This window comes from Hydra vulgaris, chromosome 02 (assembly GCF_038396675.1).
Source record: "Hydra vulgaris chromosome 02, alternate assembly HydraT2T_AEP".
Classification (NCBI taxonomy): domain Eukaryota; kingdom Metazoa; phylum Cnidaria; class Hydrozoa; order Anthoathecata; family Hydridae; genus Hydra; species Hydra vulgaris.
In genome coordinates, this window is record NC_088921.1 from 15,345,001 (window position 1) to 15,365,018 (window position 20,018).

Below are 20,018 nucleotides of genomic sequence, written 5' to 3' on the forward strand. Positions count from 1 at the left end.
AGGAGTTAAAAACAGCTTTGAACAATATGCAAAGATTGGATCTAATAAGGAAAATAGACGAATTTACAAGTAATTTTTTTTAATGGCTACAAGTTAATAATATTTTGTGAAAATATTTGCATTATTTACATTAAAAACTTTAATTTAAATAATATTATTTACAACACACTGCTTTTAATATCTGTACAGATTATATTTATAATTATAAGTTTAAAACAAACATATAAGTTTGTTTTAAACTTATAATTTTTATATTGTTAATGTGCCATTATTTAATGTTCTTTATATAAAAGTAAGCTTTGCCACTTTTTTACATTTCATCTTGTTCTTATGTTTTAGAATGTTGAAAAATTCTTTTAATTCCAGCACTTGAGTCTTGTGGATTTAACAAATTGATATCAATTGTAATGTTGGCCTGGAGATGGCCTTCCGGTTTCATTACAAGAGTAAACAATTGCTCTTGTCTGAAGAACTTGCGAGGGAGAAAGTTATAAGTTGATTTTAAAGAAAATATTTTTAGTAATATTTTTTTGCTGAAGTCAAAATATGTTTAAACAGTAGAGTTTGCATGTTGTTAAATATTGTAATAAAGTCACGAATAATTTATATAACTTTAATTTTAATTCATGCGGCATTCGAATTAAAAATGATCTATTTCTTCTACTTGAAAACTAAATTCAGCATGTTTTTTTTTAATTCCAGTTGAACTTTAGCATATTATCCGGTTAATCGTATTCTTGTTAAGTCGAACTATTCGCCAACTCATACAGTTCTTTGGGTCCAGTTGATAAAAAACTTCACTTTTACTTTGAATTGCATTAAAGTCTATGTAATGAAATATCAAATCTTGCAACACTTCAATGAAAATTCTAAACTTGGATGTTAAAAAATTAAATATCTTGTGCAATATTTATAAATATCTAGCGTAATACTTATAAATATCTTATAAATAAATATCTAGCATAAAAAATTTATCAAGCTATAACTTCAATTATAGCTTCGATTTTGTTAAGGTTCAATCACATTCTATTAATTAATGACTTATATATAAAAATCAAAAACATCAAAACATTGGAATATCAAATATTTTTTGTCAAATATAAGTTAATAGACTATATCTTTCCACTGATATCTTCGAATCCGTCTTATATTAAAGTGCAATTATTAAAAAAATTAATGCTACACAACACTAAAAATTAAAAAAAAAAAAGTTTCGATAAACAGTATGTATAATAAATATATGTGTTATACATATTATACACATATACACATATACATATAACTTTGTATTAAAACGCATTTCTCAAAATTACATCAGTATATAAGTTTTTTATATATTATATTTGTATAAGTACTGGCTTGGCCAGGAAAGCGTGCAATTTTATGCCATAATATGACCACGCAACTACTATTTGTTTTTACTTAACTTGACCGCGGCTGTTAATATGTTTTGAAAATTTGTATACGTTTTGGAAACGCGCCAAAAAAATTGTTAACTTAATATGTTAACTTAACTATAAAGAAACTTAAAAAAAAACTTATCGTAAAAGAAGCAAATAAATCTTCGTAAAAAAAATATAACGAATAACAAATAAACGAATAACGAAAAACAAAATAAAAATAACTTAACTAAAACTAAAATAACAAATATAAAATTAAAACAAATATAAAATTAAAGTAATTAATAAACTGTAACGATAAGATTATCTAAATTACGTTTGGAATAAATAACTTTTATTCCTTTATCTTTACTAATGTTTTTATAGTATAATATTATGCAAAACCCTTTTTAAATAAATTTTTTAAATTAAACCCTTTTTAAATTTTTTAATAAACACGTTCATTTAAAAGTTTAAAAAAAGATTCTTAACATTTCTTCGCACAAAGAAAAAAATAATTAGATCGTTTATTTAAAAAATTGAAATAATGTTTTTTTTTATTTAAAAACATTTGTAATAAAAAAAAAATACTTATTTAAATATAAAAAAGTATATCTTATTCATAAATGTTTTTATAAAATATCATTAGCAGTGATTAGTAACTTTATTTAAAAGCGTTTCAGTAATATAAAAACGTAAGTAAAGTTTAAAGTTATTTAATCCAAATGGCTTTCAAAAATGTTTATAAGTTCTTTTTTATTCCTCCTCAAAATGATTCTTATATAAAGTTTATTAAAGGGACCTTTGCTGTTTAAAGTCGTCGCTTATAAAATTTAATTCTTTTCTCCTAATTTTTACTTTTTTTATTTTTACTTTTAAAAAATCGTATATAATTAAATAATGTAAAAAAAAAATTAAACAACTTTTAATGATACTATAATTAAAATCATTAGCTACTTTATTTAAAAGAGTTTTGCTAATATAAAAGCGTTAGTAAAGATAAACCTGTCGAAGTTATTTATTATCAACATAGTTAAAAATCAATTTTTAATGCGCATTTGTTAAAAACTGTGGTTAAATCATCAAAACAAAATATTATTTGCGTGGTCATATAAAGACTTGAAATGGCATGCCTTCCTTGCCAAGCCTGTAAGTATGTATATATATTTATACTAATATATTATACTAGTATAAGTCTATGATATATTTATTAAGTATATAATCAAGTATGTAAACAATTATTCACTTGATAATAATTAAATTGTGCATTTAGTTTAAATTAGAATGCAGTTTTCTGTTTTGTACAAACAGAAAACTGAATGAAAAGTTATGAAGTCATCACTGCTAACAGATAGAATAGAATATTTACTATTTTCAAAACGTTTCGTCCCAATGCCCAATGAGAATAGAAAATTTAAATTAAAAAATTAAAACATGATTGAATTTTGAAAAATCAAAAGTTTTGAAAAAGTAAGATTCTTTTGCTTTATTGTTATTAATTTTTTTTGCACATCTTATGTAAATAAAAGAAATATTCTTAATTTTTTAATTTTTTTAAACTAATATTTATCTTTAAATTAAATTAAAAGCGTTTCTGTTGTTTAGAATGTCCGCAATCAAGCATGTTATTTCAACTGCAAAAAAGAAACTTTTTGAGTGTCCTCTTCCCCATATGTACTTATTTCACGGATGGCCCTAATTTCCAACTCTGAATATCATTCTTGTAGGATTGATGTCAAGCGTGCATAATCGCGTTCGTTGATAATGTATTTCAGTATTACGAGCGCTAAATATTGTGCTAGGCAATCCTGTTCATCACATGCACTGAATTAGAATATGTTTTTGTTATATTAATAAACTCTAAAAGATATTATTATTGATTTTATATATAATGATAGCAGATGACTTTAATACATTCTACATTTGTCCATTACTTGACAAACTTTTTCATACACACATCTTCTAAACATAAAAGAAATATTCTTAATTTTTTATTTTTTAAAGCTATTATTTATCTTTAAATTAAATTAAAAACATTTCTGTTGTTTAGAATGTCTGCAATTAAGCATGTTAACTTAACTCCAATAAGAAACAATGTTGTCATATCATGTTATGTTGTCAACTTTTAGTAAATGGCGATATTTAATTGTATTTATTAAATAATAAAGCTGCAGTAATATATTTTTTTTTGGTAGATAGACAAATACATTAACTAAAAAACCAATTTTCAGACTTTACATTCAAAAAATTCAACCATAAAATCGTCTCCCCTTTCCCTTGTACGCACTGGTACACTTTTGTGGTACCCCCTCCCCACACTTGCAGGGTGTAAGCTAGCCCAATGGCACCGCATATAACACAAAATTCCCAATGGGTTTAAAGTTCCCAAAATTGAATGACCTTTTTTTTTTAGAGGTAAAAGTAAAATTTCAATGAAAACTCGGAATATTTTGGGGAAACCCAAAATATCAATCGCGCTCATTGATAAAGTGTTTCCGATATAATCTTATAAAAATAGATAAAAGATATTCTACTAAAGACTTAGATAAAAAGAATCTTTAACACATAAATTTGAATGCTTTGTTACTGATAATAAGTAAAATAAAACATTTTAAAACTTTTATAAATTTATTATACATTACATATCGTTGGGGATAGTGCAAATCTGTGAATCTACTATAGGTAGGGAGCGCGTATCTGCATTGCAAATAGTTTTACAGTAGAAGGTTGAGACTGTATATTTTTTTTATTTAAACAGATTTTGGGCTCATTTTGGCATAAAGAATTTTAATGTTCTTTGTAATATCAATTATAGCCATTAGGTGTTTTAGTTAATAAATTTAGTTGCTAGAACACTTGTGCAGATTTGATTTAACCACAAGTTCATCACAATGGTACTCCAGAGAGTAAGTTATGCGGTATTGAAATCAAACTAGTAATATTATTACGAAATAATAAATATATAATAATCAAATGATAACATAAATTGTAATATCTGTTTAAAGCCTTACATCATACATGTTTAATTAAAAAAGAAAAAATATATATATATATTCCAAAATCTCTTCAAAATATAAACATTGATAGTATAACATTATTTCAATAACAGTTTGCTTTAATCTTACATTTTACTCAGCCTGTACAGCCTTTTTAATTACCTTATTAGGTACAGTAGAGCAAGTTTTAGGATATCATGAAATAAACTCGTAACAATAAAAGAACATCTTCAGCTATCTAACAAAAATATATCTTTACAACTTTATAAATAAATCTTTATGATTATAAATTAAGGAAAATGTTACTCATTAACATTAAAATTACAAAAAACATCAAAAAGTATAAGAACTATTTCAACAACTCAAAAAATAACAACTGCCATCGTAGTTATAGTTTAACAGAATAAAAGAAAATCATTTTTGTAAGGTAAGTTGTTATAAAATTCATGGCAATCCTTGGGTATAACGCTTTAACTGTTGTAATTGATCATATTTTGATTTTGAGATTGGCAATCTTTCAGTAAAGAGTTGTGGTGGAATTACTGGTTGAACTCTTTTTGGTTTTTGTGGTAATTGTTTAAATTGTTCATTGTAACTTAGTTTGAAATCTATTGTACCATTGGGTTTGTATTTTAGAACTCTGATATCAACCACACATTTTGCTCCGGTACCTCTTCCAGGACGGATTGTATCATAAATAAGGTAGCTTTTAATACTGTAATCTTTCAAAAATGTATGGTCTACCATTGCTACCTCATATGGAGATGGGTTGTGTCTAGCTTCTTTGGTAACTAAAAAGTATTGACTAGGTAAAAATATTTCAAGGTGTTTTAACTTTCTTTCTATTACCGAAAGAACAGAATCTACCTACATTTGAGTATGACCCTTTTCTAAAAATTTTTGTGTGATAGCTACTTTTTTTTGCATTGCCAATTGCAGAAGTTTGTGAAACTTCTGCAATGTTTTATTTCATATTTATTATCTTATTTTTATTTCATATTTATTATCTTATTTTTTATTTCATATTTATTATCTTATTTTTTATTTCATATTTATTATCTTATTTTTTATTATTTTATACTCTCACTAGTAGTTAGTTTTTTGTTTTTTTGTTATTTTTGATTTGTATAATGTGTATATGTTTTTTGCATTGTTTGCATTGTTTGAAACAATGACATTTCTATTATGTGATGTACATCCATCAGTAAAAATTATGACATCTTTTGGGGATTCATCAATGATTTTATTTAAATAATCAACAAAAAAATGAAGCGTAAGTTAATGCCTTTAAATCAGATGTTGTTTCATCAAACCAATAACACTTTACTTTATTAGTGCCAAGATTGTATATTGTAAAATTATGAACCATCAGTTTTGTTTTGAAATACAATGCACTGGCTGTCAAGTATGGACATAATTTCACTGCTTGTAAATCAGCAGTTATGACATGAATTGTTCCATTTTTTGCAGCAATTTTGTCTTAAGCTTTTTCCTTTCAAGCTAAATCTTTCCGTGATACATGTTGTTGATACTCTTGCTCTGTAATATTTCCTGTTTTATATGAACAACATAGATCGCATACATCTTTCTTTGGTTGAATCAAAGCTATGTTTTCATCTTTCAAAACATCTTCAAATAGTTTTCTGGAAGCCACTTTCTGTCCATTTTTTGTAGCATTTTTAACATAGATACGATAGAGCTCACGTTTAGACTGTATTATGGATTCTAGATATAATTTTTTACTTTCCTTTCTGCAGTAGTGAGAAGGCAATTTAGACATGGCTCTAAATTGCCTTCTCACTACTGCAGTGAATATAGAAAGAGTTGGTACAAAATATTTGTACCAACTCTTTCAATGAATGGCATGGCCATGCAGTATCATTACATCTTTTAGGTTATCATATATTGTACTTCGAGCAAATCCTTCCTTTTCAAAATGATTTACGATTTATTTATTTTTTATATTAGGTTTATATACAAAAAACATTTTTAGTCGCTTTCGAAAAGATTCTCGTTCAGCTGCATTTAACCTCATTTTAAATAATTGTGTTTCAAATAATAAAGTTTATATTATTTTATAACTTCCGCATCACCTGTTATGTTTTCTGCAAAATTATTTATTGTTTTGAGGGTCCTAATAAGCAGTGAATGGTGATGTGCAGCAGGTGTGAGATGGTATGAAAAGCATGTGTGAGATGGTTTGAGAACAAGGTGTGAGATGATGTGAGAAGCAGGTGTGAGATGGTGTTAGAATCATGGTGTGAGATGGTGTGAGTGGTGGATGGTGTGAAAAAAAATTTTTTTTTTTTAAACTTATTAGAAAAATTAAGATTATTAAGAATAAAGAAAATTCTTAAGAATTAAGAAAATAATAAAATAATAAATTAAGTCTTAAAAAAGAAAAAATGTTAATAAACCCATCGCGGTTTTTTTATAGAAGTTTATGATTTTACAATAAGAAGTTATTAAACATTATTTGTTACTCTAAATAAAGATGCTCAATTAGTTTTTTACGTTAAATATAAAGTAAAAGACTATAACTTTATAAAATGGCAAATATGAATTTTATTCATATTTGCCATTTTATAAAGTTATATTAAAAAGATATTGCCTTATAAAGTTATATTAAAGAGATATTGCCGAATTAAAGAGATATTGCTGCAATACAATTTTTAAGTAAAAGTAAATTTGTAAAACTTGATATTATTTTTAACATTACATAATTTGAAGTTAACAAAAGATATTTGCATACACTTTCATTCACATTTTCTTATAAAAAAATGTGCTGCGACACTTTCTTGTTATTAACTCGGGTGCAATGGCTGCCAAAAAATGTAAAATGTAATTGCAAAAGCAAATCAAAAAAAAAGTTCTTGTGTGGATTACCATATCCCCTCATGAAATCTCAAAACTATTTATTGTTCCTACAAGACTAGCAATTAGCCAAAAGTGCACAAAAATAATTGTATCATCAAAAGACTGATTCCTTTTATCAAAAAATGTCACAGTGATGGTAATTATGTATTATGGCCTGACTTGGCCTCTTCACACTATGCTAAAAGTGTGTCTAATTACCTTGATGAGAAAAATATCTGTAATATGTAACAAAACTTGATAATCCAGCATCTGGCCACAATTACAACTTATAGAAGATTTCTGGTCAGTCCTCAAATGCTATCAAAAATGTATAAAAATAATTGAGAAACTAAAAATGAAGATCAGCTGCAAAAAAGAATCCATTCATGTTTTTAAAAAGTTGATAAATATCTTGTATAAGGCATGTGCAAACTTGTATACAAAAAAGTTTGTGCAGTACTTCGTAATGACGAGAAAGCATTATTTCAGTCCCTTAATAAAAAAATTAATATATTGCTAACTATTCTTTACAAAGTTTTATTAAACTTTTTTTTGTACAATTACCTCTTGTGTTTATTTTCTGGCAAATTTTTGTCAACAGGAATTAAAACTAGGTTTAAATATTTATCTTTATCAAGATAAATATTTATTTATCAAGAACTTTTTTTTTCCTTTTATTTTCTAAATTTTTTTTTTCTTAATTTCTCAGCACAACCTTCGCATTAATGTTTTTTAGATTTCAATATTACAATTATTTCGTTCAAAACTATAACTTATGTTATTTAAATAGTATTGGTTATTATTAACTAACAAATAGAAATTTCTTGGAGAATTTTACTCTTCCTTGGAGAAATTTATTTTATTTTATTTTCTTTCCTTTTTTATTTTTTTCTCAGCACAACCTTTGCATTAATTTTTTTAATACCTTTTCTTTTTATACCTTCTTTATCTGAAATTTGACCTTAATGTTTTAGATGATACTCATAGGCACCCCAACAGTCTCTGTTTATTTTATTTTTTTTTATTTTGTGAAATGTTTTTATTTTAGGTAATTACTTTAATATATCATTTAGAAACTTCAAATTTACCAGAGAGTTCTACTAGATTTTCTGCCAACAAAGGTAATTGTTATATTTACTTTGTTTAAAAAACTTGACATTTACTATTTTCCAGAATGATTGTTAACAATTGAGTTTCAGTTTGCTTTGTTTGCATGAAGAGGTGAAAAAGTAATAAAGTTTCTTTAACTAATCCAAAAATGACTAAATACCAAAAACTATAAAACATAAAAAACCATCGTCATAACCAAGTTCTCTAAACCTATCATTCACTTATATTCATGGTCTTCAAAGTAACTTTTCTTCTATTGAGTCTTATCTCTTGCAAAGTTCACCAGACTTGCTTGTTCTTTGTGAGAATTTATATAATTGTTCACCAATTCACCTGTCGGGAAACTTCCACAGACTATTCTTTTATGTGCTTTTCTCCTTCATCTCAAAACATTTTTTCAATCAATTCATTCTTGACTGATTATATTCTTTTTGATATTATTTCTGATCATATTGACCAAGTCCTCTCTTTTTATCCATTAGCTAATGTTGTTGCTGTTGATGACTTTAATGCTCATCACACTGAATGGCTTGGCTCTAGACACAGTGACTCTGCAGGCATTAAGGCCCACAACTTTTGCTTTTCTCAATCCCTAACTCAAGTATTCAACTTTCCAAATCGCTTTCTGGACAACCCGAATCATTTACCTTCTCTACTCGACTTATGTCTAGTTGCTTCTGATCACAGTTTGATTTCTCTAAAACTATTATCTCATTCTTCTTCTTCATCAGAATCCCCCTATCATTGTATTTCTTACAACTACCTTAAAGCTGACCAAGACTCTTTCTGTAATTTTCTTTGAGAAGGCCCTTGGGTAGAAATCTTTCATCTTCCTTCTGACAAATGTTCTTACATATCTTCTTGGATTTAGGCTGACATTGAATCTTTTATTCCCTCTCAACCATTTTAAGCCTCACTCTTCTCCATGGTTTTCCTCACATTGTGCTGCTGCAATTTCTAATCAAAACCATTACTTCCATATCTATCAATAAAACACTTCTCCAAAAATTGTTTTCAAAATGTTTACTATTGCTAGAAACCATTTAAAAAAAATTTTTTCAAACGCCATAGCCCACTATTCTCAGGTCATGAAATCTCACATTTCATCTCAAAAATTAGGCTCTTGTGACTTCTGTAGAATCTTCAACAGTATCAATAATAAGGGAAAACCTGTTGTTCTACCTCTCTTGTATGGTTCAGATTTTGTCACCTCACCTAAAGACAAAGTTGAATTGTTTGCTAAGAACTTTTCATCAATATCATCTCATGATTCCACTAGTTGCGTTCTACCTGATATAGCTGTCAAACAAGTTGATTCATTGCTTGACATTCGTATCACTCCAACTTCTGTATCTAAAGTGATTTCCTGCTTAGACTCTTCTACAATTTGTGGTTGGGACAACATACCTATCATAGTCTTGCAGAAGTGTTTTCCGGAACAGTTCTCTATACTTTCAAAACTATTTAACAAGTGCTAATCAGAGTCTTGTTTTTCGACCTGCTGGAAATCGGCATCTGTTATTCCTATTTTCAAAAACTCTAAAGAGCGATCTGACTCGTCTTGCTATCATCTCATTAGTCTTCCTCTTATCATAAGCAAGGTATTTAAGTAACAAACACTTCTTGAATCTTGAATCTAATAACTTACTTTCTGATTATCAATATGGTTTTCAATTTTGTTCTACATCTGATTTGCTAACAGTAATAACCGATAGGTTTTTGTCACTCTTGACATTTCAAAAGCTTTTGATAAAGTTTGCATGTTGATCTTCTCCATAAGCTTTCTTCTTACAGTTTATCAGGTAACTTCTTTAAGATTAATGAATCCTTCCTTTCCAATCCTAGTATAAAAGTTGTCCTCGAATGACAGCACTCTTTTTCATATCCTTATAATATTATTAATTTACATTAATGATCTTCCAGATATTCTCACATTTAAGGTGGCATATTTTGCTGATGATACTACCATTTGTCTTGTCTTATTAAGAAGCCAACACTCTCTGATTGCTTGGTGGGAGCATTTGAGCCTGAAAAGGATCTCACTTTTGTTACAGCATGGGGCTCACAGTGGCTGGTGAACTTTAGTTCAGATAAAACCCAATTTTTTCAGCCAATAATTTAGATCTTCCTATATTTATGAATGGTAATGTACTCAATGAATCATCTGCCCTTCATCTTCTAGGGTTAACTCTTCTGATTTTTCTTGGAAACCATATATCAAATCTATTGTAAAATTAGCATCTGTTAAGGTTGCATCTCTTTATCGTGCTCAAGACTTACTCACTCTGGATTTTATTCATTATCTCTATAAATCTTAAATCCATTCTTGTATGAGGCACATCTTTCAATGTTACTCTTCTCTTTTAGACAAGGTGCAAAAACGCATTGTAAACATAGTTGAACCTGCTCTTGCAGCCAACCACCAACTATTATCACATCTTTGTAATGTTGCTTCTCTTTATCTATTCTTTAAATACTATAATGGACACTGCTCTAAAGAGCTAGCTTCTCTTGTGCCGACTACTAAAATTAATTCTTGTGTTACTCGTCATTCAATTAAGTCTTATCCTTTTTCTGTGACTGTTCCTAAGTACTTTTATTCGTCTAGTTTTTTTCCTTGAACATCAATTCTTTAAAAGTTCGCTTCCTTCATCTTGCTTTCCTGATTCATATAATTTGCAATCTTTTAAGTTGTCTGCCAATTGTTAAGTTGCTCTATAAACTTGATCTTTTCTTTTCCAGTAACTTTCAGCTCTAATAGTGGTTGCTTGCAGCCTTGTTGAAAGCAAAGATGTTGAAAAAAAATAATGCATGTCCTACGTAACCTCCTTGATCCAGACAAGAATGGAAGCTTTGATTCCTTCTTGTTGCTTAAGTCAAGCCTCATTCTAATCTATGATTTTTATCTTCTTTTGTAGCTGCTATATCTAATTGTATTTATTTTTTTTCATCTTTTTCAAAAGAACAACTTTCTTGTGAACAAACGCCTATTTACTATTGCAAGAAAACAATCTAATAAGGTTCTAAGCCGGAAAAATCGATTTTCACAGTTTACTAACTCTCATATCTCAGAAGATAGGCTATAAAGAATTTTTAAAAATCTTAAACAACGTCATTAACAAAGGTAGGTCTAACATTCCATCTCTCATTCATGGAGCTGATCTTATTATCACTTCCAAGGATAAGGCTGACTTATTTGCAAAGAACTTTTCTTCTAATTTGACACTTGAGTCTTATGGCTCTCCGCTCCAGTTAAACAAGTTAACTCATTGGTTGACATTCAAATCAGTCCAGCTTTGATTGCTGAAGTCATATCTCAGTTGAAATTTTCTTGAACTTAAGAATGCACAAATAGTTATTTTAATGCAGCAAAACAATAAAAGAATGTTTATTATATTTGTTGTAAGTAAAGAAATAGAAATCACACAGCAGATTTTTTTTGAGTTTCAAAAAATTGTTCTTCAACAGGAAAGTCAAATTATTTTATGTGTGAAAGGGAAGCAACAATTCCGATAGTTGGATCTGATTTAAGGTCTTCAAAGATACTACATGCCATACTTTGTGGATTTGACTACTTCATGATAGTGGTTGCTGAAGCATATTCATGAACTGAGTATACGACAGCCTTCAAGTTCTTCAAGTTAGGGAAGAAGAGTTTACAGTAAATAATTTGCAAATGTACAGAAATTAAGTGGGATTTTGTAAATTCAATAGTTTAGGAGTGTAGTACTACAACAGGCAATGTAGCTAGAAGTCTTCTTCAAAGCAGAAAACTGATAAGTGATAACATTTCAAATCAACATGACAGAATATCAGCTGAGCGATATGATTTTTTGTTATCTACATCTTATTTATGCTATGTTATCTAGTCAAAAGTTTTATTAAAATTTATATTAAGTTTGGCAAGTTATATAAGAATTAAAAAACATGAACACAAACATAATTAGTACATGGTAAAGTATGAGTAGATAAAAACCTTGCCAGAGGTTTGACAAAACACAAATATACATTTATATAAAGTAACTTACAGATGAACTTGTACTGCGCCAGTGTTCCTTAAAAAACACAAACATACAAATATATAAAGTGAATTACAGATGAACCAACACCATGCTAGAGGTCCATACAGAACACAAACAATAAAAATTAAAAAACCAAGTCACTTTTTTAGATTAACCATAAAAGTTTGCTTTCAAATAACTTGATGCAATAAAAACTTTCTTTTAGTTCGCAAAATACAAAATGAAATTATAATTCAATTAGAATGTAATATGCCTTTTATATATTAACTTATAATATATATATATATATATATATATATATATATATATATATATATATATATATATATATATATATATATATTTTTAAACATCTTCGCTTCCAACAAGGCTGCAAGCAACCACTAATTAAAGTTGGAAGTTACTGGAAAAGAAAAGATGAAGATTGTAGTGCAAGATAGACTAATTAAAGTTGGAAATTATTGGAAAAGAAAAGATAAAGATTGTAGAGCAAGATAACGATTGACAAACGACTTAAAGGATTGCAAATTATATAAATAAGGAAAGCAAGATGAAGGAAGCGAGTTCCAAAAGAACTGATGTTCGAGAAAAAAAACTAGACAAATAAGAGTTTTTGGAGCACTTAGGAACGGTCACAGAAAAAGGATAAGACTTAATTGAATGACAGGTAACATGAGAATGAATTTTAGTAAATGGCACAAGAGATGCTAGCTCTTTAGAGCAGTGCCCATTATAGTATTTAACGAAAAGAGAAAGAGAAGCCACATTACAATGATGTGATAAAGGTTGGAGGTTGGCTTCAAGAGCAGGTCCACCCATGTTTACAATGCGTTTTTGCACCTTGTCTAAAAGAGACAGGGTATCATTAGAAGATCCGCCCCAGATATGGCAACAGTATTCCCTACAAGGCCGGATTTGAGATTTATAGAGATAGAGAATAGAATCCGAATCGATAAAGTGTTCGATCCGAATCGGATAAGTGTTTCCAAAAAAGATCGGAAGTAAGAGTTAATTCTAGAAGATGAAAAGTAGATGATTCATCAAGTACATCACCGTTCAAAAATATTTTTCGGAAAAATAAAGTGTATCGATCCAAATCGATAAAGTGTTTCCAAAAAAGATCGGAAGTAAGAGTTAATTCTAGAAGATGAAAAGTAGATGATTCATCAAGTACATCACCGTTCAAAAATATAGGAAGATCTAAATTATTGCGATAGCGATTGGCTGAAAAAAATTGAGTTTTATCTGTATTGAAAATCACCAGCCACTGTGAGCCCCATGCTGTAGCAGAAGTTAGATCCTTTTCAAGCTCTAATGCCCCCTCCAAGCAATCAAAACATTATAATATAGTTAACATTAAGTCAACACAATAACAGTTAAGTAAAATATAAAGTTATTAAATTTATACTTAGTATACAGTTTAGGTCAGCATCTATACTAGTTGATTGATCAGTTCATTATAGACCACTGATTAAGGGACACAATATGGAATTTTTGTTAAACATTTTAAAATCACAGCTCAAAAGATTGCTCTAATATTTCTATATTAACTCAACAAATTATTTCGTTTGTTCATCTTACTAAGATATTTTGTTTCAAATATTTTAAATTATTTCGCTTGTTCATCTTGCTAACTCAATGTAACTAAAACATAGATTAAACAAACTCGTAAAAAAAAAAGCTGATAGTTTTAAACAAATCCGATTGGTTGTTAGTGGCAAACCAAGCAACTTTTTATTTATTGGTATTTAATTTATGTAAACAAAAAATTCGTAAATAATGGCAAAATAGGAAAAATTTTAATTTAAGTTTATTACTGATATAAAAATGAAACGATTATGATATGAAAGTAAGTTATTTATAATGTGTTCTGCCTCTGTTTTTTAATTGTTTACGCATTCTGAATGGAATAAGTTGTTTTTTCAAGATGGTTGAATAAGTCCCGAGTATTTAAAAAATTATACTAAATACAGAAAACAGTTTTTCGAATGGGGCTAAAAGTTATGATTATTTATGCAAAAACGACTTTTGTAGAAAAATTAACACTACTATAGTTTATCTGAATCTAACGTGACATTATTATTAAACATACTCATTTAGGTTGAAAATAATAACTTCAATTTTCATAAAAAAATGTTTTTTTATGGATAATTTTCCCAAATAATACCTGATTATAAATGTCAAGATACATTCATTGAAAACACACACCAATACACGCTTTTATGAAAAAGTCAAATCCATAGACTTATCTATAACCAAGCCCCAAGGGGCCTTATGTTAAAAACTATGCTTGATGATTTGATATAGTTGCATAACTTTTACCAGATTATAATAGATTATTATAATTTACTTTTACTAGATTATAATATTGGTTAAAATATTCTTTCCATACAAACCAAATGTCATACTTTTTGATGAAAAAACTGATATATTGTTATTAAAAAAACTAATTTTTTTTTTCCAGAAAAACATGTACCACGCCTTAGTTGCATTGAGAAGATGAATTGTTTTGAATACTTTAAAAAACTTACATATATTGCAATTGAAAAAACTAATATTTTTTTTCAGAAAAACATGTACCATGCCTTAGTTGCATTAAAAAGATGAATTATTTTGAATACTTTAAATGAAATGGTTATAAAATAAATTTCTTTTTAATTAAAAATTTTTAATTAGTTTTTTTAATTTTTATTAGAATCTTGCTAAAAAAAAACTTAAGTTCTTAAATAAAAGAAACTGTATTATACTCATTGATAAATTGAAATGTGTTTATTGCCTTATTAAATAAATGATCATTAATAGTAAGTTGTTACTTTATATAAAAGAGTGTTGCTTAGTTTTATAAAAAAGTTATAAAAGAGTAAAGTTTTGAAATTATTAATTCTAAAAGTAATTTACTTTGTTTTAGTTAAGATTTTTTTTTTCGTTCAGCATTCCTTTTTTTTTTGGTTAAATTTTTTTTGTAATTTTCTCACGTCAGTCAAGTTAAGATTTTTTTGCTCATTTTTGAAATATTCTCAAAACGTCTAAAAAGCCATGGCCAAGTTGTTGCGACTAAATGTTGTTTGTGTATTCAGAAATAAACTGGGACCTGCTTCTCAACCAAACCTGTATAGTTGTGCATTAGCTTTAAACAAGAAGGATGTTTAATTAACAAATTAAAGAAACAATAGAGAATAATATGTTTCCACTGGTAGTACCTTGCTCAACATTTCTCTGCATAGTGGCCTTGTTTGTCATTTATGTTTTAAAGTTATAGGATTAATTAAAGGTTGACTTCATCACCAGGCCTCAAGCAGATAAATGCAGTTTAAAAAAATGATTATGTTGTTTAGAACTAGACAGCAGATTGTATAACATACTTGATTGTGTAACTACAATTATTTAAAAAATGTTAAGAATGATGATTTCATGTTTTCTAAGTTGATTCTCATATTTAATCTTTAATAGTAATAAATATAAGTAATAACTATGGTATATATAGAAATGATGACTATAATTAACTTTAAGAAGTTTATTAGAAGTATTATATTCAACTTTACAAAACTATCATTTATTTCTTTAAATGATGACGATGATGACAATGATGATGATGATGATGATGATGATGATGATGATGATGATGATGATGATGATGATGATGATGATGATGATGATGATGATGATGATGATGATGATGATGATGATGATGATGATGATGATGATGATGATGGTGATGATGATGATGGTGATGATGATGATGATGATGGTGATGATGATGATGGTGATGATGATGATGATAATGATGATGATGATGATGATGATGATGATGATGATGATGATGATGATGATGATGATGATGATGATGATGATGATGATGATGATGATGATGATGATGATGATGATGATGATGATGATGATGATGATGATGATGATGAGTTATTGTATTTAGATATATCTGAGATATGCACAGCACTTAAAAGTCAATATCTTACAAATTATGGAAAAATATATGAAATTCAACCACCATTAAAATTACCTGCAAATGTTGATCTAATGCATAAATTTGTTGATTTAAGTATCGTTGATGCTGCTATTCCTCAAATAGATACTGTTTATAGTGTTGAGCGAAAGAAATTTCTTGAAAAGCAATTGCGTTATACACCAATTCCATATAGTGAAATTTTTATGAAAGAAAAATCTGTAATATTCATATCTGGAATAGCTGGTATTGGGAAAACATGGTTGCTTAGAAAATGTTTGCTTGATTGGTCAAATGATCAAATTTGGAAAAATGTTAAACTTGTATTTTATTTGGAATGCAGGAGATTAAATCAGTATCAAAATATTTCTAATATTAATGAATTACTAAATGTTTTCTACAAAGATATTATAAATGATTTTAGTATTGGTAATCATCCTGCACTGTTTATAATTGATGGATTAGATGAATTTAAATATTTAAATGAAATAATAAATCCAAGTTCAAGTTATAACTATCCAATTGTTAATGCTTTAAAAGAAATTCAAAAATACAAATATGTACTTGCTGGTAGAGTTTATGCAATTGATCAATACCAAAATATATCTACAACACATAGTGATAAGTTAACCATTCAAATAATGGGATTTAATGAAAATGGAATAAATAATTACATAGAAAATAATGTTTTAGAAGAAAGAAAAGGTGCTGTGAAAGCAACTTTAAAGGAATCTCCAGTTGCAAAATCCATGTCTTCTGTTCCATTTTATTTATCTTCCATGTGTAAGATTATAAGTGTCTCAAAAAATGTAGATAAAAATTCTTTTTCAACATTGACAGATTTGTATGCAAATATTTTTTTATACTTTTTGCAAAAACACATCATCAAAAGCAATGAATTAATTTATCAGATAATGGAAAAGGACTGCAATAAAAAATATGTTTTAAATGTTTGTAAAATTGCGTATCAATTGTTTGTTGAAAATAAAGTAATTTTTTCCAAAGAAGACATTCAAGCTTTTATCATTGACTTTGATGAAAATAAAGACAATTTTTTTGGATTTATAGAAAGGATTGAAACAAATCTAGGTTATTATTATCAATTTGCCCATCTAACAATAATGGAGTTTTGTGCATCTGTATATGCATATAATTGTTTAAGTAGTGAAGAGATTATGGCTGATAAAAGGTTGCAGAGTTGTTTATCAATGATTTGTGGATTAACCAATAAAAGCCAAAATAGTTTGTTAAAGTTTCTTGTTAACCTGAATCCTTTAAAACATTCTTCTGAAGAATCTTTATTTTTGTTTTCTATTTTAGGTAAGACATTTGTTACATTGTTGCATAACTATAAGTCATTTTAAAGGTATTTATTATGCAGGTGTTCAAAGTTTATCTAAATAATGTTTATCAACATTATTTAGATTTAGTTTTTTTTATTACGCTGTTTTATTTTTATTTCTCTAAATGATCAGCTCTTTATATTTAGTGTGTACCAATATTTGGCAAGACTTTTAGAGAAATTTGTAATAAATATTTTAATATCATTAATTTTAAACAATATAAAAATATAAAGTTGTACAGCATACAAAAATATAACAAATATATATATATATATATTTATTGTTCTTGATTACAAGTAAATTCATTTGTGTCATCATCACATACCTCATAAAAGCTGATGCAATTTTATTTGTTTTTAGATTGAAGTCCAACTTTTCAATTATTTTGTATTTTTCATAATTCAGAGTTATTTAAAAGATTTTCTTTCAGGAAACGAAACATAGTTTAAAAATATACAATTGTTTGGCACAAGTCTGTATCTGCATATATACTGTTTCTTTAAGGATGAACGTTTTAAGCAAATGTTCTAGTTGCTGGTTTTTAAGCAAATGTTCTAGTTGCTGGTTTTTAAGCAAATGTTCTAGTTGCTGGTTTTTAAGAAAGTAATAATAGTCTATAAAGCGTTTAACATTGGCAATTGGTTGGCAATGTGATTTGACAAATTGAGTGTTACATTTAATTTGCTTGCACAAACGTTGATTTTATGGCATCACAATGCAAAGAAATTTCGTTTTTAATGAGACAGAACAAGAAAAGTTTTAAATTTTTATTCATTCTATCTGATAATAAACAACTATTGCATAATAAATAGGCAAAGAAAGTAAAAATCACTCAAAAAGTTTCAGAAATGAGTAGACTTCCTAGATTTAGCAGTGTAATGTAAATCAAGAGGTTCAAGGCTCAAATTCACATCCAAATCTGGAAGTACTGCATTCAACGTGCTTCTCAGCACAGCAGTCTTGGTTCAAGCTAAGTTATCAGTAAATCATAAAGACTATCTGAGTAGGTGATCTGAAAAGACAAAAATTTTAATTATAATATTAGCTGTGTCAATTGTACTAGAGCTAAGCTATTCAGAGTGAGGTATATTAAATAACCACTAACAACATGTATATATATATATATATATATATATATATATATATATATATATATATATATATATATATATATATATATATATATATATATATATATACACATATATATATATACACGCACATGTATATATACACATGTATTAAATAAATTAATAAACTCTGTTTGTATATATAAACACACAGACCCCTATGCTTGTTCTCAAAACATGCCTGAGGTGGCAACCAACTTCATTGGCCCCTCATGCATGAGGGGGCAATGAATTTCTGCCAAAAAGTATTAACAGTAGTTGGTTGTGACCACTGGAATACCAGTTACCTATATTTAAAAAACTGCTAATTATTTACTGAAAAATCATCATGAATATGGGTAAATAAAAAAATAAATGTATATTTTAAATTTTATAACATTATAATTATGACAATCTAATTAAGTTATCAAGTTTATCTCTTTATCTTTTTCTGTATCACACCAAGGCCATCATTAAATTTACTTTTCGAAATTGTACTGGATATTTGTTTTGGTGATCTAAATACAGATTAAACTTTTTCTACTTTGAGCAATCTGTTCTGTGTTTCAGTTTCATCATAATATCTATGAATATACCGTCCCATCATACCTAAAGACTATTCTGGATGGTCATTTACAAAAATTAAAGTTTCAGCATACTTTTGAAACATGCCTGATTATGCCAATAGTTTAGTGTAAGTGAGAGCCAGTCTTTAACTCGTTGCTTATCAAGTCCAATCATGTCAAAAATCAGGTATAAAAAATCGTTAACCAAGACAGACAAAGATGGTGGGTTTTTTTTACCAATATTTGCATCCATGTTATAAATTTCCTTAGTATCAACTTTTACTTTTGTTCCCAGGCTTATAGTAGTCAGAGCTGGACATATTAAATGAAGAAATTGCTGATGCATTTTTTGCCTTCTCCTCTAATGCTAACTCATCATCTAGCAAAGCTAGAGGTATCATGGTTGAATCCAAATGCAATCAATGCTTATACTGAGACTCTAATACAGCATCAACAGCTATTGGGTTTGTACATACATTCTTGTATAGATGCATCTGATGTATGACCGTAAGATCAAGAAACGGAGCTTTAATGACATCCTCAGATTGTAGTCACCACTTTGCATAAAAGCAAATTCTTATAAGCTTATTTTCAGTTTTCAGCTTATCATTTTTTTGAACAAAAGCAAATTGATTGTATAGAAGTTGAAGCTTTTGATAATAAATTGCTTTTCCTT

General features: G+C 27.7%; 1 protein-coding gene across 1 annotated transcript in view; it reads left to right on the top strand.

Annotated features, from left to right (window-relative positions):
- Nucleotides 1-20,018, top strand: part of LOC136075883 (uncharacterized) — a 63,565-nt gene that overhangs the window by 4,874 nt on the left and 38,673 nt on the right. Inside the window, exons 3-5 of the mRNA XM_065789324.1 lie at nt 1-69; nt 8,305-8,352; nt 16,295-17,644. The exon at nt 1-69 is cut by the window's left edge and continues 239 nt beyond it. Coding sequence (XP_065645396.1) covers nt 1-69; nt 8,305-8,352; nt 16,295-17,644 — 1,467 coding nt within the window. The remainder of the gene's footprint in view (nt 70-8,304; nt 8,353-16,294; nt 17,645-20,018) is intronic.